At 48.5% G+C, this 24093-nt stretch overlaps 2 protein-coding genes across 4 annotated transcripts in view; one reads left to right on the top strand and one right to left on the bottom strand.

Moving 5' to 3' along the window:
* The window catches only part of ZNF395 (zinc finger protein 395), a 38968-nt gene extending 35342 nt beyond the window's left edge, over positions 1-3626 (top strand). For all 3 annotated transcript variants that reach the window (XM_060102613.1, XM_060102611.1, XM_060102612.1), the window contains exon 10: positions 173-3626. In XM_060102613.1, coding sequence (XP_059958596.1) covers positions 173-284 — 112 coding nt within the window. In that variant the 3' untranslated portion in view covers positions 285-3626. The remainder of the gene's footprint in view (positions 1-172) is intronic.
* A 7006-nt stretch (positions 3627-10632) lies between these two features.
* Positions 10633-22933, bottom strand: PNOC (prepronociceptin). The gene is made up of 2 exons (XM_060102376.1): positions 22808-22933; positions 10633-11037 (listed from the first exon to the last, which is right to left on the bottom strand). The coding sequence occupies exons 1-2, from the start codon at positions 22931-22933 to the stop codon at positions 10633-10635; spliced, it is 531 nt and encodes a 176-aa protein (XP_059958359.1).
* Between the last annotated feature and the right edge of the window lie 1160 nt (positions 22934-24093).

The raw sequence follows: 24093 nt of genomic DNA, 5'->3' as shown, positions 1-24093 counted from the left end.
ACCCTCGTCCGCAGGGTCGGTCCCAGGGAACCACCCTGGGTGCAGTGGGGAGGCAGCTGGTCCTCTGGTCCTGGTGGCTCCCACGCCCTCCCGCCACCGCTTCTGGCTCAACCTCGGGCCCGGCCGCGCTCCAGCCAGTGTGTGACTGTCCCCTCGTTGCTCCTTCTTGCAGGAAAGCCCGCGGGGAGGCTAAGAAGTGCCGCAAGGTGTACGGCATCGAGCACCGGGACCAGTGGTGCACAGCCTGCCGCTGGAAGAAGGCCTGCCAGCGCTTCCTGGACTGAACTGTCCAGCAGCCCTGCCCGACGGCCAGAGGACAAAGGCAGACGCGTCCTAAGCCCTCAGCAGAAACCTAAAAGCTAAAGCGTGGACATTGGGAGTTTGGGCTCTATTGGCCAAGGTTTAATACTTAAAACGTTTCTCCCTCCCTCACGGGAACGTTTTATTTAAAAAACAAAAAACAAAAAAAAAACCATGAAAATATTTTTCCCCCCTAAAATAGAAGAGAGCCAAAACTGACCAAGGGTATTCTGCAGCAAACCAGAGACCAAAGAACTGATTCCACTCCCCTCCCCCCAGCCCGTCTCCCTAGGGGATTAGTTTGTACCTAGGGGATTAGTTTGTACGTAAAGAAAGAAGGAACAGCTCATTCTGTTTCCTGCTGAGGTGGTGAATTCTTTGCTTTCTCCGCTCTTCCAGAAGGGACTGTAAGCAAGATGGATTTACTTTTCTTTAAAAAAAACAAAAAAAAAGAAATTTCTGGCTGATGACTCAGAGAGCAGGGCCTGCCGAGGCTGGGGTGGGAGAGTGGGGGGAATCTGTGGGCTTTGTAAGGTGCAGCCGGCCCTCCTCCGCCTGAATGTGGGAGAAGGGAGACCTTGTCCTCACCAGTCAGCTTCCATGGAAGTCGAAGGAAAACCATTTTCCTGGTGACGACTGTTTGACTCTGGGTTCCCTGACGTTGAGTTGCAGCCCAACCGATATTGTATGGCTTCTTCTCCAAGCCCAGACTCGTAGGTTTGTAAAGACTGTCCCCAAATAGCTGAGCCAAAGGGCTCAAACGAATTCACGTTGGGCGGTGTGGCAGTTAAACACTACCTTGATCACTCTTTCATATATCCTTGAGGAGAGACCAGAGGGTATAGTATTTGTGAGAGTTCTCCCCTGTTCCCCGAGTGAATCAACTCCCCCCCCAGCTCTGGAAGACACCCCGGAAACACTTTGTTTTCTGTTACGGTGTATTCAGAAGCCTCTTTCTGATTAAAGCTCCCTTTTGTTTGGCTGAGAGACCCTACCCTGAGATAGGTTCCCCTTTGTCTCTGGTTTCACCAGGGATTTTCCCATGTCCCTCCAAGGCCGCAGGGCTGGGCTGGCTGAGAGAACAGACTGAAAGGTAGGTGGCAGCTTCCCCCATTGTGAGAGGGTGTTGAGTGGTCCCTAAAGGGTCCACTGGCTCACCTGCCCCTTTGGGGACCATCTGGTCTCCTTCCTGAGATGACAAGTAGGACAGGACTCTTCAGTCAGTGCAGGAGACTTCTGGTTGGTCCAGTCAGTGTGATGGGGAGGGTCACTTTGATACGGTATCACCTTCCCAGATACCTGCCGGAGCGCCGTTTCTGCCTGCCGGCAGGATGCAGCAAGTTAGGATCCTGAGGAGGTCACGTGAGGGGGACCGGGGTGGATCTAGCAGCTGCTGGCGCTTCTGGAGACCTCAGGAATGGAAGGGAGCCCGGACTGCGATGCTTGGGAGGTAAATAAGCCAAGCTATTCTCGTTGAGGAGGGAGAAGCGGGGGATTTTGCGCCGTGCCAGCCAGTGACGGATCCAGGCTGGGTGAGCTGGGCTGAGGGGAGGGCGTGTTTTTGTCTCCAAGCCTCACCTTTGTTCTGAGCGGGACGGGTCTGGGGACTCCTCAGGGCCTGCGTCCCAGAGGTCAGGGGCTCAGGGAATCCCACCGGGCCACCCCTCTGGGGCCTGCACAGCGGCGTCCAGCCCTTGGCTGTGAGCGAGGCTGTCCTCCTGGTCCAGGTGGGATCCTCTGGCTGCTGAAGCAGGAACCGTGCAGATGCCTTTCAGTCCGAGACACACCTGCAAACGTGCAGGTTTCCGAGTGTTGCAAACATGAGACTAGGGCTGTGATGTTGTGAAGGGTGATACTGACCTGGGTTTGGTGACAGAAGGGAAAGACACTCTCATGCATGAGTGTGCTTGGTGGTGATGGGGTATATTTTTATAATTTAGTCAAAAAAAACCACAACAAAGTATGTGGAATTCTGTCCCTTGGTAAAGCTTGAAACCAGGCCAGCAAGAGGTGCCCTGGGTTCTTCCTGCTGCCCTTTCAAGCTCCCTGATTAAAAGCTAATGCAGGGTGTGGCTGTGCTGAGGCCTCACGTCCCACCCTGTGCATCTGCAGGTCCTCCCCGAGGGGGGAAGGGGCTTCTGAGATGGGGGTGGGGGAAGGCTCAGCCCAGCAGCCTCTTCCCTTCCCTTCTTAATCAGAGCTCTTGCTGGGTCTCGCCTTTAGAAAAGCTGTTTTCATTTCCCCCTCAGTTTGGACCGTGTAGATAAAACTGGATATAAAGATTTTCTCTGAGTAAGGCAGGCTTCTTATGTCACTGGTGCACAGGGCAGAAAAGGAAGAGAGAAGACATGGGTGCAACAATTTAAAAACTGAGGTCCTTTTTTCATTTTTTTTTTCCTTTACTGTTCTGGTGCAGCTTTCCCCGTCAGCATTTGCTCCTGCTTCCTTTCTGGTGGCGGTGGCCTCCTCTGGCCGCCCTCCTCCCGCTGCCCCATCTGTGGCTGTCGTGTTGGTTCTTGACGTGTGGTCTGTCCTGGGGTTGTCCCATTCGTCTCTTCTCGGGGGTGGGGGGTGGGGTTTGTGAACTGATCCCGCCAACACGCCTGTTTTCTTCATCTCTGTATCTCTCCCTCCTTCCCGGCCCACCCGGGCGGCAGAATCTGATAGGAGGTAAGAGGCCACAGGTGCGCACTGGAAACTAACAGGACGGATTGGCAAAAGCAGGTGTCTTGGGAAACTATTCCAGGGACGTTTCCCTTATTCAGAATATTTCTGGAAGTACCTTTGGAGTCTGTGGTGCCTGCTCTGAACGGCCTTAATGATACCAAATCTGCACCCGTGCTTGCGCATTCAGTGCAGAGAGAGACCGGCGAATAGTAGCTGTGGGCAAATGAGGTCACAGGTGCAAAGCATAAGGGCCAACGTGCTAGTAAAATGGCTTGGATTTAACGATCTGACTTCGAAGCCGGCTGTGAAAGCAACTGTGTAATTTCAGAATGCATTCTGAGCGATGTCCTCATTGTTGCGGTCGGCCCGCAGCTCGACATCTTGGAGGACATAATGAATTTGGATGTGGAAACTGATTTGTTTGAAGAAATCTGTCCTGTTACTTTCTGGTCCTCCCAGGTTCTGACTTTACCAGGGGCAAATAAAAAAAAAAAAAAAAGGAGAAGAGGGAGACAAATCCCACCTGTGAACTTGTCTTATTGGCGCCTTTTCCCCCAGCTGTCTTCCAAGTATTATTTTTACTGTCAAAAAATTTTTTTAAAAATGTGAAATGTAATGTTTTTACAGCAACAATATGAAATATATTTTATAAGGAATAAAATGGTACATTGTCTGATTTAATGTGTGCCTATCCCTTTGCCCTCTCCCCCTACAAAGGATAAGATTATCATTGTCCTTGGTGTTAAACAAGTGATAGCCCTGAGGGCGAAGCATACACACTCATTTGCTTATAATAACAACAGGCAACATTATCAGGGACCCAGCCAGTTGCTTACACGGATTACCTGAATAACCCATGAAGGAGTTACTATTGTCAGTCCCCCTTTTTTTTTTTTTTTTTTTTGCAGTACCCGGGCCTCTCACTGTTGTGGCCTCTCCCGTTGCAGAGCACAGGCTCCGGACGCGCAGGCTCAGCAGCCATGGCTCACGGGCCCAGCCGCTCCGCGGCATGTGGGATCTTCCCGGACTGGGGCACGAACCCGTGTCCCCTGCATTGGCAGGCGGACTCTCAACCACTGCGCCACCAGGGGAGCCCCTGTCAGTCCCATTTTTATTTTATTTTATTTAAAATTTTTTTTATTTTTTAAATTTATTTTATTAATTTAATTTAATTTATTTTCATCATTCCCATTTTACAGATGAGGAGAGTGAGGCCCAGAGGTTACAAAACTTGACCAAAGTCATCATCTGGGAAATAATGGCACTAGGATTATAATCTAGGAAGTAACCATTTTCTTTTTTTCTCTTTTTAATCTCCAATTTTTATTTTTACAGTTTAATGATTTATCACAAAGCAAACACCAAAGTATCTACCAGTCATTCAAGAAACAGATCATTTCCAGCATTCCAGAAATTGCCTTTGTACCTCAAGCAAAGTGCCACTCCTCTCTTCCGCATAAAAGCAACCACTATTCTTTGACTTTCTATGTCAGTTACTTTCTTGCTTTAGGAAGTAACCATTTTCTCTCCTGCTTGTATTGACCACGGGGAGATGTTTCTGGCTGTGTACCTGAGTTTGCTGGGGAGTGGGCAAGTGACTAAGGAGAAAATGAGTCACATTCTGCTTATGGAGTGAGCTCTGACCCTAGGGAGTGACATGGGCTGCTCCCTGAATTCATGGGTTCCGTGTCCTATGATGGCCCACGTAGCTGGTTCAGGGCTGGCGTGGGTGGGAGGGGAGCTGGTGCAGAAAGCTATGTGTCGTTCTGGTAGCTCAGGGACTGCTTTACGAAACTGGAGGCATTTCTGGGACGGTGAGGCATCTCTGGGAGGGGGTTCTAGGGCCCCCTGACAGCACCCAGTGGGGAGCATGAGGCCACTTGGAGAAGACCCAGGGGACTACATTACCGACGAAGCCCGTCAAGCTCAGCAGCCTGTGGAGGAGGTTGTCCTTGGCCTTTTCCTCACCTTGGGGTAGAACAGAGGGCTCCTTTCTCCCCCTTCCCTTGTCCTTGCCCCACTTCTCTAAGAAAGCCCCAATAGAATCATTGCTCTGCTGCAGTTTGACCCCCTTCCCCCATCCCTCCTTTAAGTCAGTTCACTGCCTTTGGGCTGGACATCGTCTGTTTGCGGCCCTGGGCCCTCCCAGGCCTACCTCTGTGGCTGCATCCGAGGACTCCCTAACTTTCTGGCTTCCAGTTGGGTTTGACCAACTGGAGACAACAGGCTGGAGTTGGAAGGGAACGGAGGAGAGAGGAGTTGGGGTATTTGAATCTCGCCGACCTTTACTGCCCTGCACAGTGAGTGGCCGTTTCCCTACTGACCGCTAGAGGGAGCTACAGTTCTCACTGGGTTCCAGTAATCCCTCACCAGGGCCCCCCAGTTCCCCAACAGAGCGCCTTATCCTCCCTCCCTTACTGATTTCCCACGGCCCCGTCTACTTCTGTAGATGTTTGACTCTCTGCAGGCACTCCGTCTGGGTGGACCCGAGGTTTCTTGGCTGAACTGATGATTACACATTGTAACATGTTTCGTGTTAATTGCGACCCAATCCGGGGGTCCCAAACCCGCAGGCTCTACATCACCTGGAACTTGTTAAAAATGCAAATTTCTAGTGAGTCAGAAACTGGGTGGGGGGGGCCAGCAACCTGGCCCCCGCCATCCTGCCCGGTCCAATCACGCAGCTGTGGGCTTGCATCTGGGGACCCAGCACAGTCGCGGCGTTTCTGCTCATGTATCTCACCCGTCACACTTTATATAAAGCAGAGCCTCTCTCTTTTTAACTCTGCCTACCAGGAGAAGCAGCTCTGACCATGTGTCCGGCGTCTGTGCTTCTCACTTACTTCGCTTAAAAACAGCCAACCAGGGCTTCCCTGGTGGTGCAGTGGTTAAGATTCCACCTGCCAATGCAGGGGACTCTGGTTCGAGCCCTGGTAAGGGGAGATCCCACATACCGCCGAGCAACTAAGCCCATGCACCACAACTGCTGAGCCTGCATGCCACAACTACTGAAGCCCACGCACCTAGAGTCCATGCTCCTCAACAAGAGAAGCCACCGCAATGAGAAGCCTGCGCACCACAACTAGAGAAAGCCCGTGCGCAGCAACGAAGACCCAATGCAGCCAAAAATAAATAAATAAAAAGTAAACACATTTATAAAAAACAACAACAAAAAAACAGCCAACCAGTTTCTGCTGTGCAGCGGGGTGATCCACTTATATATATATATATATATATTTTCATATTCGTTTCCATTATGCTTTGTCACAGGATATTGAGGGTATTTCCCTGTGCTATATAGTAGGACCTTGTTTATCCATCCTATATATAATAGTTTGCATCTGCTAATCCCAGCCTCCCACCCCTCCCCCGCTTTGCATTTTGGATCATACTCCTGGGTAATTTCTGGATGTAAACATTTCTTTTCTTTCTTTTTTTTTTTTTTTTTTGCGGTACACGGGCCTCTCACTGTTGTGGCCTCTCCCATTGCGGAGCACAGGCTCCGGACGCGCAGGCTCAGCGGCCATGGCTCACGGGCCCAGCCGCTCTGCGGCATGTGGGATCTTCCCGGACCGGGGCACAAACCCGCATCCCCTGCATCGGCAGGTGCTCTCAACCACTGCGCCACCAGGGAAGCCCTGTCTTTCCTTTTTAAAAAGTTTTTATTTATTTATTTATTTTGGCTGTGCCAGGTGTGAGTTGCAGCATGCCTGCGGGATCTAATTCCCCCATTAGGGATCAAAACCCAGCCCCCTGCACTGGGAGCGTGGAGTCTTAACCACTGGCCCACCAGGGCAGTCCCTCTTTGTCCCTGTTTTTATTCTCACTAAAGGCTCTTCAGGAATAAAAATGCTCACTTTTTAAGAAAAAAAAAAGCAGCCAACCAGTTTGCTAACCATTTGCTCAGTATAAGTTTAATGGAGAAATATCTGTTTAAAACAATAGGTCAAAAAGAACAGCTCTTTTACAAACAAGTTATGGCAGTGACGAGTCAAAACCCCACTCTTGATTTCCTGTTCCTTGAACCCACCCCTAGAAGAGGGAAGAGGCGGGTGAGAAGGAAAGTTGGGGCTGTTTAAATGTTAGCTGGAAGGATTACAAAAATACACTCTGATGTAGTAACAGGGTTGTCATGAAACATGCCATGGGGGGAGGGGGCAGGAAGGAGCGGGGAGGGAAAGACAACCAGATGGGGCTGGGCCCTGGGGGTGGAGGCCTGGAGACAAGGCCTGCCTCAGGGCCTTGGGGAGGAAGGAATCCTGATTCCCAGCCGGCAGGTCTGGGGCTGGAGACATGCTGATTTGTGGATCACCCGGACACCTGGGGAGACAGAAATGATGACAGTGGCAAAACCTGACAGTTTTTCTGACCCTTCAGTTCTGTGTCCCCTCGTGCCTGAGCAATAGCCAGGAGGCAAAGAAAAGCTGTCATTCACAGAATTAGCCCCAAAAGCAGCAAGAAGGGTTCCCTGCCTGTCTCTACATACCTGCTTTCCTGGCCCCCGGTCTAGGGGCAGGACCAACAGAATGAAGGGAGGTCTGTGGGCTAGAGCTTGAAAGTCAGAAGGGGAGAACTGTCCAGAAGCGGTTCTCTCATCCCTGGAGTTTAGAATCTGTGTGTGGTAATTCATTTCTTCAGGCTAAATAGAGCCCTCACTTATGGCTCTCCTTTATAATACAAGTGCTAACTTCACTAATTTCTCACCAGGAATGAACCTGCTTACTTTCCACTGTCTGGAAGTTCAAGGCCAGGGACAGCAGAAGAGAGGAAAAGGGACGGTATATACCACGACCCGTTGTGCACTTTTCACAGGTCTGTCTAGAACTGGTCCTGCACCCCAGGGTCCTTCCTTTCTAGGACATCATTATGTAATAGGGAAGAACTTCTGTATTCTATTACATGTTAATCACTAAAGGGATGTTGCCTATAAGCTTAAGTTATACATAAAGGCCCATCTCTGGGAATCCTGCTTCCCAGGTAATGAGCATTCAGCTAAAATACCTTTGTTTAGCTCACAGGAAACATCCTGACCAGGCCCACCTGTGAATGACCGCAGGGAGGAAGAAATGAACACATCCCCTCTGGAGGCTGATGGGAACCAGGAAATGTTGGCCTTTACTCCCTCCCCTTTTAGTATAAAAGGAGCCTGAATTCTAACTCAGGCAAGATGGTTTGGCTCACCGTCTCCTCGGTTTGCTGGCTTCCCGAATAAAGTCATTTTGCTTTGTCCCAACAACTCATCTCTCAGTTATTGGCCTGTCGTGTGGCCGAGCTTAGACCCAGTAACAATTATACTTTCTGAATAAGGGTTTTTTTAAAAATTTTTTGGCCGCACCGTGTGGCATGTGGGATCTCAGTTCACCGGCCAGGGATTGAACTCACACCCCCCTGCGTTAGAAGCGCAGAGTCTTAACCACTGGACAGCCAGAGAAGTCCCTGAATAAGCGCTCTTTATCCCGTGTGTTAGGTGGCGCCCTTTCCTCCAGCCTTCTAAATATAGGTTGGTGTTGGATGTCTCAGGAGTCCAGAACAGCCTGGCAACAGGAGTCCCCCAGCCGTGGAGAAATCTCAAGCATGTGTGGGGCTGGTTGGAGTATGTATAGGCGAATAAAGACAGGCTTAAGGGACTCATAAATACACATTTGCACTGGAACTCGGCAACCATGAATGCGTGGAAAAAAGAATGAGTGAGATGGTCACAGGAGGAGAGCAATCAATAACACCCACATGAGCTGGTTAATATCTGCAGTGTTTCCATCAAGAACTTTATATCTTGAGCAAAGCCACAGACAGAAGCTGGTTACCAGTTATGTTTCAGTGCAGCTCCATTGGAAGCTTAATAGATAACTAGAAAAACCAATTACCTGAATAGGGGCTCAAATAGTTTTTGTTTTGTTTTTTTAAATAGATTGATTCTTGCTAATGTGACTGATTCTGAACTGTCTTTATGTAAAGAAAATGGTTGCAGTTCAGCGTTAGACATGTCTTCAGTGTTCCTTGAGGGTCCCTTTAAAGAAGAATATCTTTAAGATTTGAAAGAATTCAATCTGAAAGATTTACCGTTAGGTCCTGTGCAGGAATGGCTTAGGAAAAATAGAATGCTTGTTAAGGATCCAAGAATATGACTTCAGAAACAGTGCAGGTTAATTCAGGGCCTTCAGAGATTAGTCATTCTGCTAAAATAAACACGGCGGCCTTCGGCTCACAACTTAATACATATACCCGTATTTGGCAATGGATGTTTTGCAAACAAGCCAGCCTACCTGCAGAGCACTACGTGGGCTGCCTCCCTGCTAAAGCGTGGATGCCAAAGATTCACACGTGTATTAATATACTTTGAAGGAAGATTTTTAACAATCTGGCTACCTTTGTCGTACGGGAAGCAAAATAACACGGCACATGCAGACTTTTTCCTCTTATGCCTCGTGAGTCAGGGAAAAGCCCCCACCTGGGTAACAATGTTTGGGGAAAGTTTTTGACCAACTGATTAGTACTTTCTGTTAGGGGAAGTTTCTAGACTGTTTAAGGAAAGCTATGAGATCCTGCAGATAATCATATTCCCACACAGGAATTAAGGCATATATGCTTGATGGTTGGGATTTTCTTAGATTTTCAGACAATTCCACTGTGCTGGTTCCCTGTGCCACTCAAAGTTACGTATAAGTTGATGGGCTGAGGAAAGCTGAGTTTGTAATGACTGGGCAATAAATTAGCATCTCTGGTGTTTATCATCTGGTCTGCATTATAGGTACATGTATAAACATGTCTATGGGGGTAAGAACATACCAGAAGGGGAGAGGAAAAAGGGCAAGCAAGCAAACAAACACAAAACAAAAATGGCGCCTGGAAAGAGGCGAAAACTGAGGAAAGAGGATGATCCCTTAGTCCCTCTTCCAAAAGCGACTCAGGTCATTTGGGCCAGATTCTCAAAGCCTTGCTCAGGTTCCATTGGCTGCAAAGAATCAGCCCGTCTCTGGCCAAGTGGTCAGATGGACGACTGATGTGTGGAAGAAAGAAAAGCAGAAAGTGTCCTGACAAGAACTGGTCCTAACCAGAACTCCTTGACTGGGGGAGATGGGGAACGTTTAATGGTTTCCATGGAAGCCAGTCACCTTGAGATACAGGGGGGGAGGGAAGGGACAGCTAAGCCATCTTTGAAGGTGAAATAGCAACATCACAACCACAGAAATCAGACTCTCTGCGAATGGCTAAGCGTAGGTCCAGTTCTCAGTTCTTAGTCTCGGAGGAAAGGTGAGTGAATGGTTTCTATGGCAACCAGATAGGAGGATTGGTCCACTTAACTGTCCCCATAGAAACTAAGCTCCTGGAGAGCTATAGAGGAATTAGTTATCTCAACACGCTACTATTATCCCCATGGTAACCAGTCTCTTAATGGCAGTGGTCAGCGTCGAGAGCATTCCCGGGAAAATCTTTGCTCCCAGAGAGAAGGTGGGCAGGAGGTAGGGAGGTGGGTTTACCTCCCAGGCCTCCCAGGAGCTGAAGCCCTGGAGGTGGTGTAGGGTGTGTGTGTGTGTTTGGGGGCCAGGCCAGGGAGGATGGCTAAGACAGGGGTAGAGGAGGTTTCTTTTTGCCCCCAGCTCATTCGGGCCCCACTCACTCATGGGTTGAAGTGGACGGTACAGCTGGGAGGGGCTCCCCTTCCGGCTACGCATTACCATTCTGGTTCAGGGTGCGCCGGCGCTGGCTGGACTGCATGCTCAGGACCAGGTACTGTCTCATAAACTCACTGAACCGCTTCTGGTTGGCCAACTTCCGGGCCGACTTCCGGGCGCCGGTGAAACCCCCGAACCTCTTCTGCAGCTGCTTCTGCTCCGTGTCCCCCACCTCCTCCGTGCCAGGCTCTGTCCCTTTCTGAGCTTGGAAGAGGCTCCTGACACGGGGCATTCTCTTCAGATGCTGCATCTCAGAGGCTCTTGGCTGGTCAAGAGCAGCTGCCACGTGGTCTGGGTCAGCAGGGCTGAGCTGCCAGGAGCCCCTCGCCATGACCTTGGTGCACGGAGTCCAGAGGGAGCCAGAGAAAACCTTCCCTTCACACTCGAGGATGCACACCTGCAAAGATGGAGGTGGAGGAGGGAGAAAGACCAGGGACAGCTATTGGTCCAAGCCCATGAGGAGGTCAAGTCCTTCTGGCGTCTACCTTGGTGCCAGTGCAAGTGCTCCTGAAGCACCCATTTATCAAGTACCATGCAGCAGTTTTACATGCAGTTATTTAAGTTCGTAGAATTTCAGAACTGGAAAGAAGCAGAAAACTAGCCCAGCTCTGTCATTTCACAAAGAAAACTGGGGCTCAGGGAGGTAAGGTTAACTCACCACAGGTGACACAGCAAGTTAACGGAATGAGTGCACCAAATCTGCACCGCGTTATAGCCTTCGTCGCGTTTTTGGAGCCAAACACAGCTCATCAGGGTCACCCATAAAGAAGAATTGTATTTTGTTCTCTTATCAAGCTTAGGAGAGGTCAGATCGGTTTAAGAAATTGGGGATGTCAAAGTATGTAGTCACGTAGTTAAATCTGCATGGTTATTTTAAGGTCACCAGGTAAAGATCAACCTCGGTGTGATTCATTTTTCACCTCACATACACTAGTCTTCACTATCTGTGCATCAGTTATAGAAAATGGGGGTCAAACAGACTTGTGGTTGCCAAGGGGGAGGAGAGTGGGGGAGGGATGGATTGGGAGTTCGAGGTTAGTAGATGCCAACTATTACGTATAGAATGGATGGATAACAAGGTCCTACTGCATAGCACAGGGAACTGTATTCAATGTCCTGGGATAAACCATAATGGAAAAGAATATGAAAAAGAATGTATATATGTGTATAACTGAGTCACTTTGCTCTACAGCAGAAATTAACACAACATTGTAAATCAACTATACTTCAACAAAATAAATTTTTAAAAAAGAAAATGGGGGTCAAGACTTTGGGATGTAGGCAGGTTGGGTATTCGGGGAACATCGGACACAACCCAGTAGACCCGCCAGCCCCCAAGGAACTTCTGCTGCTGCGCTGTCTCTCCAGGCGTCTCCATTTCTCATCTAGACTACCAACCTGACCATGATATCTCCCACCCTCCTGACTGGTCCTGGCCTTGGCCCTTGGCCCTTGGCCCTTTCCTCCCACATTCCGGACTCCGATTAGGTCTCCTGGAAGCCTCTGCCTCCAACTTTTTTTTTCTTATTTGCTGTTTTGACTTCACCCTGAATGCTCCTCTCTGTGTTTCTGGCCTTAGCCAGATGGAAACCACCTTTCAACCTGACCTTGACATCATGGTCAGCAGGAAGCGGCAGAGAGCCCTTCGTCAGACCTCGGAGTCTTTGCTTGGCTTACAGGGCATCAAGAGTTACTGCTCTGCCTGGGCAGGTGTGGGACGTGAGAAGATGTGTGTGTGCCTCATCGGCCCTACCTGGGGAGCAAAAACATCCACCCAGGGCTTCCCTGGTGGCGCAGTGGTTGAGAGTCCGCCTGCCGATGCAGGGGACACGGGTTTGTGCCCCGGTCCGGGAAGATCCCACATGCCGCGGAGCAGCTGGGCCCGTGAGCCATGGCCGCTGAGCCTGCGCGTCCGGAGCCTGTGCTCCGCAATGGGAGAGGCCACAACAGTGAGAGGCCCGCGTACTGCAAAACAACAACAACAACAAAAAACCATCCACCCAGGTGTTCAGAGTGGCATAGATGCCTCTACAGGTTTCCAACCTGATCTCTAACCAAGGAGTGAGATATGTGTGCAGCTTAAATCACAGACCTCACAGGCTGTTCCACCAAACCCTCAAAATGTTTCCTTCAATCTGACTTCTCCTGAAGCCTTTGCCACCTCCAACCCTGCCCCTCTTCTGTCACTGCCCAGGTTCTCCAAGATGTGGCCATGTGCCCATGTCTCTATCTCAGCATCTTCCACTTTCTCCTCAACTCCTTGAAATCTGCTTCCCACCCTCATCCCTATTTGAGGGACCTCCAGTGACTTCCTAGTCACAAGAGCCAAATGGTCCTGCTTAGTTCCTTCTCCTTGACCTACAGCATTTGGTAATGGGGACCACAACCTCCTGAAAATTCTCTTTCTGATACTGCACTCACCTCTCAGACTGTTTGTGCTCCTTCCTCCTGTGTTCCTAAGATTCGGTCTTTACACTTCGCATCTCTCTTTACAATCTGCCCCTTGGTGACTTTGTTCATTTCTGTGATTTTGGTCATCACTTCTTTCAGGGCACCCCAGGTCTCTATATCTGGTACCTGTTACCTCCTGAAGTCCAGACACTTCTCTGATCCCTGTCTTCTATCTCCATCAAAATGTCTGACCAACACATTAAGTACAATTTGTTAAGAATAAAGCCCACCTTCTCTTCTGGGGCAAAGGCTACCACCTGCCCATTCTGTACCCATCTCCCCTCTTCCTTACTAAGAGAACACTTCTGTGACTTCCCTGGTGGCGCAGTGATTAAGACTCTGCTCTCCCAATACAGAGGGCATGGGTTCGATCCCCGGTCGGGGAACTGAGATCCCACATGCAAGCTGCAACTAAGAGTTCGCATGCCACAACTAAGGAGCCCACCTGCTGCAACTAAGACCAGGTGCAACCAAATAAATAAATAATTTTTTTTTTTTAAAAGAGAGAGGACACTTGTTTCTTCCTGAAGGCCACATATATGTTTTCCAACCTCCTTTGTAGCCAGAGGTGGCCGATGACATATACATGGAAAGGACCAGGTGGGGCTTCTGGGAAAGTAGGGGGCTGACTTATCCGGGAAGAACATCTTTTTTTCCCTTCTTTCTCCCCTTCCTCCAGCCTCCTGCTTAGAATGTGGACATTTTGGCAGGTGTTCAATGGGCCATCTTGAAATCTTGAGGAGACTCAGAGGATGGAACCATATGAGGGTGGCAGCCGTAGACAGGTAAAGCAGAAAGAGAAGGGGTCTGGCGATGTCACCTTCCCCACATGTCTTTTCTCACTCTGTTCCTTCTGATGGAATAACCTCCTTCCATCCATCCTTTGGGGCCAGCCAGGCTCCAGAGCTACCCCTCAATGACACCTGCTTCTGGCTCCCCAGCTGGAATTGCTCTCTCCTGCTTCTGTGCTCCCACAAAACTTTGTTTTGTGCTTGTGGAAATTTGAATGCTTAGTATAATTGTAACACCTTACAAGACAGAATATAACAAGTTAGGGACCACATCTTACTCATGGAGGAATCTTCTCCATCCAGTAAATAGGAGGGTTTCAAGTAGAGGTTTGTTGCCCTGAGCTGTATTAATAAGGGATTCACTTTATATTTAGCTAAGCGTGACAAAGGGAAAACTTAAAAAAAAAAAAAGAAAAAAAGAAAAGAAAAAAGATGAGAAAGGGAGTCACTGGAAGAACAGGAGTTGCAGCTAGTTGCAACCAGACTAGAACTCCTCTGTCATTTAGCACACGCTTATGATGTAGTGTTTGTCACCCTGTTGCAGCTCTTTGTCTTGCTGTCCCATTAGACCAGGGTTCTTCACCTTTTTTGGGGTCATGGACTCTTTTGAGAATCTAATGATTCTCCATAAGGGATTCCCTCCCTTTCACCGTTGAAATGCACATTCATGTCACGTTTGCATATAATTTTAGGGGGTTCATACATCTTCTAAAGCCTAGCCATGGATGGGCATCTGTGGACTCCAGGCTTAGGACCTCTTCACTTGGCTGCTAGCTGTGCTGTAGGGAGAACGTGTATGCATTCCAGGCATCTCATAGCTAGAATACAAAGTGGAGTCCATAGTGAGGATGTGAAATGAAGAGAAACAAGAGAAGGAAGAGGGGGTCTGTGGCTGAGGTCGCCCAGTGGTCACACTGGGAGATGCCTCAACTCTTCTTGTGCATCATCAAGGCATTGCATAGACTTCTTGGGCAACACCTGGCCCAATGGGTCCTATACCTGGGTATGAATCTGAATCATCTGCAGAACTTTTTAAAACACAGAATTTCATAACCCAGTTAAACCTCTGAGGAATAGAACCAGGGTTTAAGGCTTATTTTTACAAAGCTCAGGTAACTGTGAGATTTGCCCAGGTTTGGAAACGACCAGTGTGGTCCATGTTCCCATGTCATAATGAGGTTCCGTAATGGGTCCAAAACTACATGGTGAAATAACAGTATAACCTGAACAGAACTCCAGTGTTTCAAGTCCCAACCCAGGACACCTCCTAGTCAGTGACTTCTCTGTGCTTGCAATACGAATTGGTGGAAACTAATGGGAAAATAAGGATTCTATGGGACCAAAAAGTAAGATTCTGATGGGGAAATTGCTCATTTTTCTACTGGGCCAGAGAGGAAAAAGAGGTGGTATCCAGTGGGAGTGTTACTCTCACTCTCCTTCACTGGTAAGGTTTCCAAGGAACACCTTTGCCCAGACTACCTGCTGGCCAGAGGTGGTGAGGTTGGCCCCTACTGATACACAAGATTTTTTCGAGTATGTCTTTTCCATTTAGAGTTTCCTCAGAGATGCTGACAACTCAATGAGATACATAGAGAAACCAGTTTTTCACACCCACAAACTCACTGGGTAAGAAAGAATGATGGGAAAATTCCATAGAGGGGGAGGGTGGACTCTAGAACAATGGAGCTGCAGACTTGAGTGGTCTTTATGAACCCCTACTGGGGTTTGTTAGAATGCAAATTCTTAATCTATACCCCTGGAGATTCTGATGCAGTAAACTGAGGGTGGGGTCCAGAAATTTGCATTTTTAAGCATCCCAGGCGATTCTGAGGCTGGATTACACTTTGAGAAACCCTGCTTTGGAACTGGCTCTGAGGAGGAAGAAACCATCATGAAACATGGTGGTTGGGGACTCCTTCAGAGAGTCACTGGGGTCTGCACTTTGCCTGCTCCTGAAACACTTTGAAGAAAACTGAGTAGAACTAATTTGTAGTTTGTTCTTTTAGATCATCATCCTATTGGGTTATTGCTCTACAGCAGCGGGTCTCAATTGGGAGCAATTTTGCCCCCCAGGGGACAATTGGCAATGTCTGGAGACACATTTGGTTGTCACACAGTGGGTGGGAGCAGGGATGCTACTGCTATCCAGTGAGTAGAGGCCAGCTGTTACTGAACACAAGGTTGTGTGCCCGATGTACAGTGATGCCAGACAAACCGAAACACTGGAGTCTGGAGCAGAGAAAGGTTTATTGCAGGGCCAAGCAAGGAGAACAGGTGGCTCATGTTCAAAAATCCCAAAACCCCTGATGGTTTTCGGGGAGAAGTTTTTAATAGGCAAAATTTGGGGTGAAGGCTGCAGGGTGTGTGACTCTGATGTGTTGGTGGTGAGGTAACAGGTGCTCCAGGAATCTTGTGCTCAGCCTGGAGTTACTATCCTTCTAAGGATGGGGGCCTTAGTTCCCGCAGAAGAACACAAAGGTATTGTTATATGTATCCCTTGAGGAGGAACCCTGCCCCAAGGCTGCACTATTGTTTGATTGTTCTTTCCTTTTCCTTGATTAACAACTGTTTGAACCTACCCTTTGGAACTCAGGGAAAGTTCTGGAGGCTGGATGAAGCCTATTTCCTACAAAAAAAGGAATGGGGGACACAGAAAGGATTTGTACCCAGGAGGGTCCCACAGAGTCCTGCTCTGTTTCACAGGGACACTAGCAAACATGCTACAATGCATAGGACAGCCCCCTCCTCCCCAACAAATAATTATCCAGCCTAATATATCTACAGTGATGAGTCTGAGAAACCCTATACTACAGAGTCAAGGAGATAACAGGAAAGCATGGGTAGCACTGGGAAAGCCAGTAGAAGTGAAACAAGAGGGAAGGGAGCAAGGCATAAACTCTAAAAGAATGACATAGCCCTAGAAGATATGATACAAACAGGTTAGAACCAGCTAGGTCCAAGACGGTGGAAGATTCGACCTCCAGTGGAACGTTGAGCCTCATTATACACTCACTGTAATACATTAACATCTAAATGACACACCTACAGGTGCCATGACCGTTCCGGGGCTGACCATAAAAGGTCCAAAAGTGGCTGGTGGTCCAATTCCTGGAAATCTCCTCCCCCTCTGCAAAATAGTTGGAATAATCCTCCCGCTCATTAGCCTGTGAAATTACCCAGCCCATAAAAATTAACCACCCCATATTTCGGGGCCTCTCTCCTTCTGAGATGGCTCACGATCTGTGGAGTGTGTTTCTCCCAGGGCCGTTCTCACCTTTTGAGATGACTGCACTCTGTCTATGGAATGTGTATCTCTCTAAATAAATCCACTTCCTACCTTCCACTTTGTCTTTTACTGAATTTTCTGTGATGAGACATAAAGCATCTGAGCCTCATTAAGTCCTGAGACCAGGTGGGTGATCTCAATTATAAGACCATGGGTTCCAGTCCCAATCTGGGTTTTGGCTGGGTTCCAGTCCCAGCCCCAGTGGTTCCAGTCCCAATCTGAGTTGTGCGGTTTCAGAAGTGTAAAGTGTAGAGGTGAAATGGACATTTGGAGCACACTCGGTCTGATCCTCACAGAGTAGGACCCTCAAAGTGCTTGTTGTATTGTTCTGCTCCTTCCATTTACAGAAACAGGTGGAAGCTGTTAAGCCCAGAGGCTATCAGATCTTCTGTGAGCCTCTGAGTTTCTAAGCCCAGATGGTAATTACGTTGTGTGTCAATCAGAGAAAATGAAATTCTAGGATCAAACCAGATGCAGAGCCCACACCGAGACTCAACGTACTATTAGATGAATTAGGTACTAACAAAATCGTCTCAATTCTTGATTTAGGAGAAGGTTTTGGGCAAAAATGAGGAATCCAAATTCGCAACAGCATTTGTAGCACCAGATGCGCATATGAGCTTAATGCCTAAACTGTCTGGTCTGAGGGACCCACCAGCTTCTTTCCAGAGATGGGTTAATGGCCCGTTAAGTGAGCTGGACACATTTTCACAGCCCACACTGATGACATTGCTATATTAAGCCACAGTGCCCAGGAGCATCTGGAAAGTCCCAGATTGGTGCCAAATTGATCTGTAAAGCTGGGCTTGGGAGGAAACTGAGCAAAGGGCCATTTGGATGTCTGGGATCAAAGATTAGGGAAACAGGCCCACGAGCCCATTGGAAGGAAAAGAAGCAGCTCATTGAGTTTGTCACGTTTCTGCCACTAAGGAATCCAACCACTTCTGACAGAGAGACATTTGAGATCTATTTGCTTTAGGAGGTTCTGCCAGAATATCTGAGGGCCAACACAAGCAGGCCAGCAGAGGAATAGTACAAAAGAAAAACGTATCAGGAACTCCGACTGCAAGTCAACTACTAAGAATTTTCATGTAATGAAGACAAAGTACTAGCAGAAGGTAGTTTCTTCTGCTTTTAATAGAGTTTTAGGGAATTTAAATAAATTTCCCCAGATCTTTCTTGGGAGTTACCTTCTTCTTTGTCTCTAAAACAACTCAGTGAATCTAGTTTTTTTCTTCTTAAGCCGATGGTGTAAGTACCACTCACAGTTTAGCTGAAAGCCCAGGACATTGCAATGGTTTGGGGATGTGTGAATCATTTACTGACCAAAATGATAGTCTACCAAAAAGACAACCATACTTGGACCACTGCCCTGGAATGAGAAATAAAGAGATTTTTGATGAAGCCGAGGGTCCAGATGGTCCTGGGGATGATGTCATTTGGTGGGGGGATTGGGGAGCTGACCCTTGCCTAAATATCTGAGTCCCCCATCATTCACAGAGTGGACATACTCAAGGGTCGAAAGATTTGGAAATGAGATATGGTTGCCTCAATTCTAGGCCTCTCATAAAACTTAAAAAAAATAGGTTAAAAGTGAATACAAGCTAGAAACCAAACAGCCAGGCAGCCAGGTCCTCTGGGGGCCAGCAGGCACTGGCAGGGATTATCCCTCACGGTCAGGCTAGAACTGGCCATTTTCTAAGTGTTGTCTGGACCCCAGAGATTGAAGATGCTATGGAGAAATGGAAACAGGCTCCAGATTCTTTACTGGCTTTGAAAGACACCTGTGTAAAAACTGTGCAGGGCCTGCACCTATTAGGAGACTAAAGGTCTTGCAATTTTACAATTTCCATGGGACCTCTTAACTGAGTACTGCTCTGTGCCCCACACTGCAACATGCTGGGGATACCCAGAATAATCAGCAAAGAAAGCTCATACCTGGTGGTGAGAGACTAGCCGACGCAAATAATCATCAGAGAGTAAAGGAGCTAGGGGCTGGCTCAACTGGGGCCAGGTGGAGAATCAGCAAAGATTCTCTTAAGAGGTGAAACCTGATCTGGGTTTTGAGAGCAGGATTTATTGGCTGGGGGAGGAGGGAGAGCCATGAGCAAGATGGCGGCAGGTCAGGTTCTTGGAGCTGTGGAAAGGGAAGGGAAGCCTGGATTTTCCAGAAACTATGGAAAGTGATGGAAGCCCAGCAGAGAAGAGGTGAAGAGTGTACCTTTGGGCGTTACCTGCTGTCTGGGGAGAGCGGACGACCTGGAAAGTGGATGCGGCATCTCAGAAGGAGGTAAGAAGCAGGGAATCTTGGCGATTGCTTATGTTCAGGGGGCAGGAAAAGGAACAGGGCCGCAACAGGAGGCAGAAAAGGAAGAGTCAGAGTGGGGAAGAGAGCCGGCTTCACCCAGAGAGGACGAGGAGAGGAAGCCTGCACACCTGCCGGGGCTTCTGTGGTTAGGAGCTGCTGGTGACCTCCGACAGCAGCTAAGGAGCGAGGTAGACGCAAGGCGCTCAAAGTCACAAGTGTAGATACTCTTTCAAAAACATGACAACGGGCGCTTCCCTGGTGGCGCAGTGGTTGGGAGTCCGCCTGCCGATGCAGGGGACGCGGGTTCGTGCCCCGGTCCGGGAGGAGCTCACGTGCCACGGAGCAGCTGGGCCCGTGAGCCATGGCCGCTGAGCTTGCGCGTCCGGAGCCTGTGCTCCGCAACGGGAGAGGCTGGAACGGTGAGAGGCCCGCATACCGCAAAAAACAAACAAACAAAAAACATGACAATGGAGGGAAGGAAAGAGCAAGTGGGAGAGGGGAAAAAGGAAAAATTCCCAGCAGGAAAATCAGTGGTACAGAGGAAGAAGAAAGGGCAGGAGGACAGGTCCTGAGATGGCTATAAGCAGGCTGGAGAGAATCTGTCCCTGGTGGCCTCTATTGTCCCAGAACAGGGCCCCCCCAAGGTCAAGGTGTCCCGGCAGTGGGAGCATCATAGTGCTTCACAGTCAGGTGCGATGTTTGTTACAAACAAACCACCTAGATCCATGAATGCTTTACTTTGTAAAAAAATAAATTAGAGCAGACTTAGGATTATCGTTGCAGTTGAGGATTTTTCTATTTTTTCTGTTTTTCTATTTTTTTCTATTGTGAAATACACATATCATCAAATTTAGCATTTGAACCCTTTTTAAGCGTACAGCTCAGTGGTATTAAGTATTGATATATTCACATTGTTGTCCTACCATCAACTCCCCCAACCATCTCTAGAACTTTTTCCTTTTCCCAAACTGAAACTTTGTACCGGTGAAACACTAACTCCCCTTTCCTCTTTCCCCAGCCCTTGGTAACCCCCATTCTACTTCCTGTTTCCACGAATCAGACTGCTCTAGGAACCTAAGGTAAGTGGAATCCTACGGCATTTGTCCTTTTGTGACTGGCTTATTTCACTTAGCATACATCTTCAGGGCTCATCCATGCCGTAACGTGTGTCACCATTCCCTTCCTTTTTAAAGCTGAATGATATTCCACTGTATGCATAGACCGTATTTGCTTTATCCGTTCATCTCTCCATGGTCGGTTGAGTCATTTCCACCTTTTGACCCTTGTGTGTAATGCTGTTATGAACATGGGTGTACAAATATCTGTTCGAGTCCTAATGCTTTTTTGAGTGGGAGATAAAGGGTTGCACTTAAAGCTTGTGACTCAGGAATTGTTCACAACTTTGTCTTGTCTAGGTTGCAGCCTCAGAGCCTTAAAAGTGTGGCGCTTATGAGATTATTGCTTGGTCAACTCCTTCACTGGTTTACGTGTAAACTAGTTGTCTGCTCTGTTTACTAAGGCCAAGGGAAAGCGTTTTGTTTGGGGTGAAATTTTAAGCCTCTCTGGGCTGCACAGAAAAGGCAGGTGGGCCTTCTGTGTTCTAGCCAAACGCAGCTTTTCTCAGTTCCTTAATTGCCGCTCCCCTCCCCCAAAAGGCATTTGCACATGTGCCCCCCTCCCCTCCCCCACGCCTCCCTCCATTACCTGGGCACCTGGGGCTCTCGCTCCCTGCCTCTTCACTACCGATCCTCTTTCGGTTTCCTTAAAGACTTAGTTCCTCCAAAAGCCCCCTCTGCCCCTCTAGACTAGGTTGGGGTCCCCTGTTCTTGCTTCCCTGGGGCTCAGTCATTACGCTCATGGAGGGATTGGGGGTTCTTCTCTCCCACCAGTTGCAAAAGCCATCCATCCGCTCATCTCAGGGCCCTTGGCCTAGCCCAGTGCTCAGCACATAGTAGGTGCTCAGGAAACCCATGAGGCTGAATGAGGAGGATGGATGAACTTTGAATGGGTTCTCGGGGGATGCGCTTCATGATTCGGTGGTTCTTACTGTTTAGGAAACAGACTTGAAAACCACTGAGCTGGCACAGGAGGAGCTTGGTGTTTGGGTGCGTCGGGGGCTGTGTCTGCTCACGTTAGGGTGTTATCCCAGCGTGAGTACTTGGTTCCTATATTTGTACGCTTGCCTTAAGGAACAGTAGGCGAAAGTTTGTTCTTAAAGGTTGAGGAGTTTCAAACATGGCATCTTTTTGTTTGTTTGTTTGTTTTTTTTTGTTTTGTTTTTTTTTGCTGTACGCGGGCCTCTCACTGCTGTGGCCTCTCCCGTTGCGGAGCACAGGCTCCGGAAACACAGGCTCCGTGGCCATGGCTCGCGGGCCCAGCCGCTCCGCGGCATGTGGGATCTTCCGGGATCGGGGCACGAACCCGTGTCCCCTGCATCGGCAGGCGGACTCTCAACCACTGCGCCACCAGGGAAGCCCAAAACATGGCATCTTTTGAAAAGAGTTTACTTGACGACAAAGAAAAAGTAATTGAGTTATACTGGATTCAATAGGAGAGGAATAACTAAACTGTAATGAAAGCAGGTGAGAAAGCAGCTTACTTAGTAAAAAGAAATTTAGTGCTCAAATCAAAATTTAAAATACAAGAGAGCATTTAGGTGTTCATTGGAGAACTGTCTGTAATATCAAAACTGAAGGGCAACATACATGTTCAACAGGAGGGGATTGGTTACGCTAAGTATACTGTACTCATGGGAAGAAGTAATTTAAAATAATGTTAATAACAGGGGAAACTTATCCTTGTGTAACATAGCAAGTGAAAAAACTAGGATTCTTTCTCTGGTGGGATTAAAGGTGACTAAAAATTTTTTTAAAATAGTTTTTGGAATTTGCCAAATTTTCTAGAATGAGTATGCATTATCTTTTTATTTTTATTTTTTTGTGGTATGTGGACCTCTCACTGCCGTGGCCTCTCCCGTTGCGGAGCACGGGCTCCGGACGTGCAGGCTCAGCGGCCATGGCTCACAGGCCCAGCCGCTCCGCGGCATGTGGGATCTTCCCGGACCGGGGCACGAACCCGTGTCCCCTGCATCGGCAGGCGGACTCTCAACCACTGCGCCACCAGGGAAGCCCAGTATGCATTATTTTAATGATGGGAACAAAATGGCAGCATGGGTGGGTCTTTATATGCACGTGGTAAAGTGGAAAGATGACAGGGTTTGCTTTCAGAAGATGCTCAAGTCCACATCTGTTTCCTACAGACCATCTGACACTGGGAGAGTCACGTGACCTTGGGGGGAGGGAGGGGAAGACAGGGCTGCTCCCGGACCTACCTCAAGGTTGAAGCTGTCAAGAGCGGGGCGGAGCTTCTCTCTGCAGGCCATACAGTCCTTCTGACAGCTGCTGGACACGCTGGAGAAGAGGCTGAGAAGCAGGAGGTCACAAAACAGGATTTTCATGGTGCAGGAGCTGGAAGCAGGATGCTAAAACACAAGTGAGGGCGGGTGGCAATTAGCACAGCCCTTCTGTGGGGGCCAGTAGGGACTGGAGACCCTCACATAGGGGATGCGGGAAAGACACTCTTCTGAGGGGACAGTGCAGCCGGGCCTGAGATTCCACCTCCCAGGAGGGAGTGGACTGCTGAGAGCACAGGTGGCCTAGGCCTGTCTGCCAGGCATAATGTTCATGCAGGGCTAGTGTCTGGGCTCCTGGGGGGAGCACCCCTGTGATTCCTGCCACTCAGCTGACCTCCACGTGCATAAACCCTTCCAGGGAGCTAAAGGCCTCACTTTGCAACTTACCAGTGTGCGGCCTGAAGACAACCTCTCCCAGCCTCAGTTTTCATAACTCTAAAAGGGGAATAGTGGTACCCACCTTGTCCCAGGGCTACTGCAAAGATTAGACCCATAAGGGACGTTTTGCAAAGTGCGGTGATGAGTGAGATGTGTAAAATAGATTTATGTGTGACTGATCCTCCCCAGACTCCCCTGCCTCTGCCAGGAATGCCCCGAGGCCCAGAATTCACTCTTCCTTGTCTGTTTCCCCTGCTAGAAGTGAGCCAGCTTCCTGAGCACAGAGCTAATATGTTCACCTTGCTAATCCATGCAAAGCATAGGACGAGGCTTTGCAGAACCAGGCTTTGGAGTTATCTATCGAAAAATGAACAAAGAGGGACTTCCCTGGTGGTTCAGTGGTTAAGAGTTCGCCTTCCAATGCAGGGGGTGTGGGTTCGATCCCTGGTCGGGGAGTTAAGATCCCACATACCTCGCAGCCAAAAAACCAAAACATAAAACAGAAGCAATATTGTAACAGATTCAATAAAGACTTTAAAAATGGTCCACATAAAAAAAAATCTTTAAAAAAAAAGAACAAAGAGACTATTCTAAGGTAATAGCTCTAATGGCTATTAGTTAGATCAGTTGTTTGTATTCTTCATGTAGGATCGTCTCAAAGATGTACAGTTCTTTCTGTTTCCCTTTAAATTTTTCCTGTGATCAAGTCTCCTGAATCAGAAAGCTATTTTCTTGGACTACATCACTTTGGGTCCCTGTAGAACCATCTTTATTTGGAGGATTAAATGGAAAGGGGAACAAGGGAACTTTCTGGAAATGTGAATGTT

The sequence above is a fragment of the Mesoplodon densirostris genome, chromosome 6 (genome assembly GCF_025265405.1).
Source record: "Mesoplodon densirostris isolate mMesDen1 chromosome 6, mMesDen1 primary haplotype, whole genome shotgun sequence".
NCBI classification, from domain to species: domain Eukaryota; kingdom Metazoa; phylum Chordata; class Mammalia; order Artiodactyla; family Ziphiidae; genus Mesoplodon; species Mesoplodon densirostris.
The sequence above is the reverse complement of the archived record's forward strand: the minus strand, read 5'-3'. Positions and strand labels throughout refer to the sequence as shown.

Bases quoted from the DNA above. Each gene is read 5' to 3' on its own strand.
- PNOC (XM_060102376.1), bottom strand. From the start codon at position 22,933: ATGAAAATCCTGTTTTGTGACCTCCTGCTTCTCAGCCTCTTCTCCAGC. The intron at 11,038-22,807 runs GTAGGTCCGGGA...CCATCTTTGCAG, and splicing joins TTGACAGCTTCAACCTTGAG to GTGTGCATCCTCGAGTGTGA.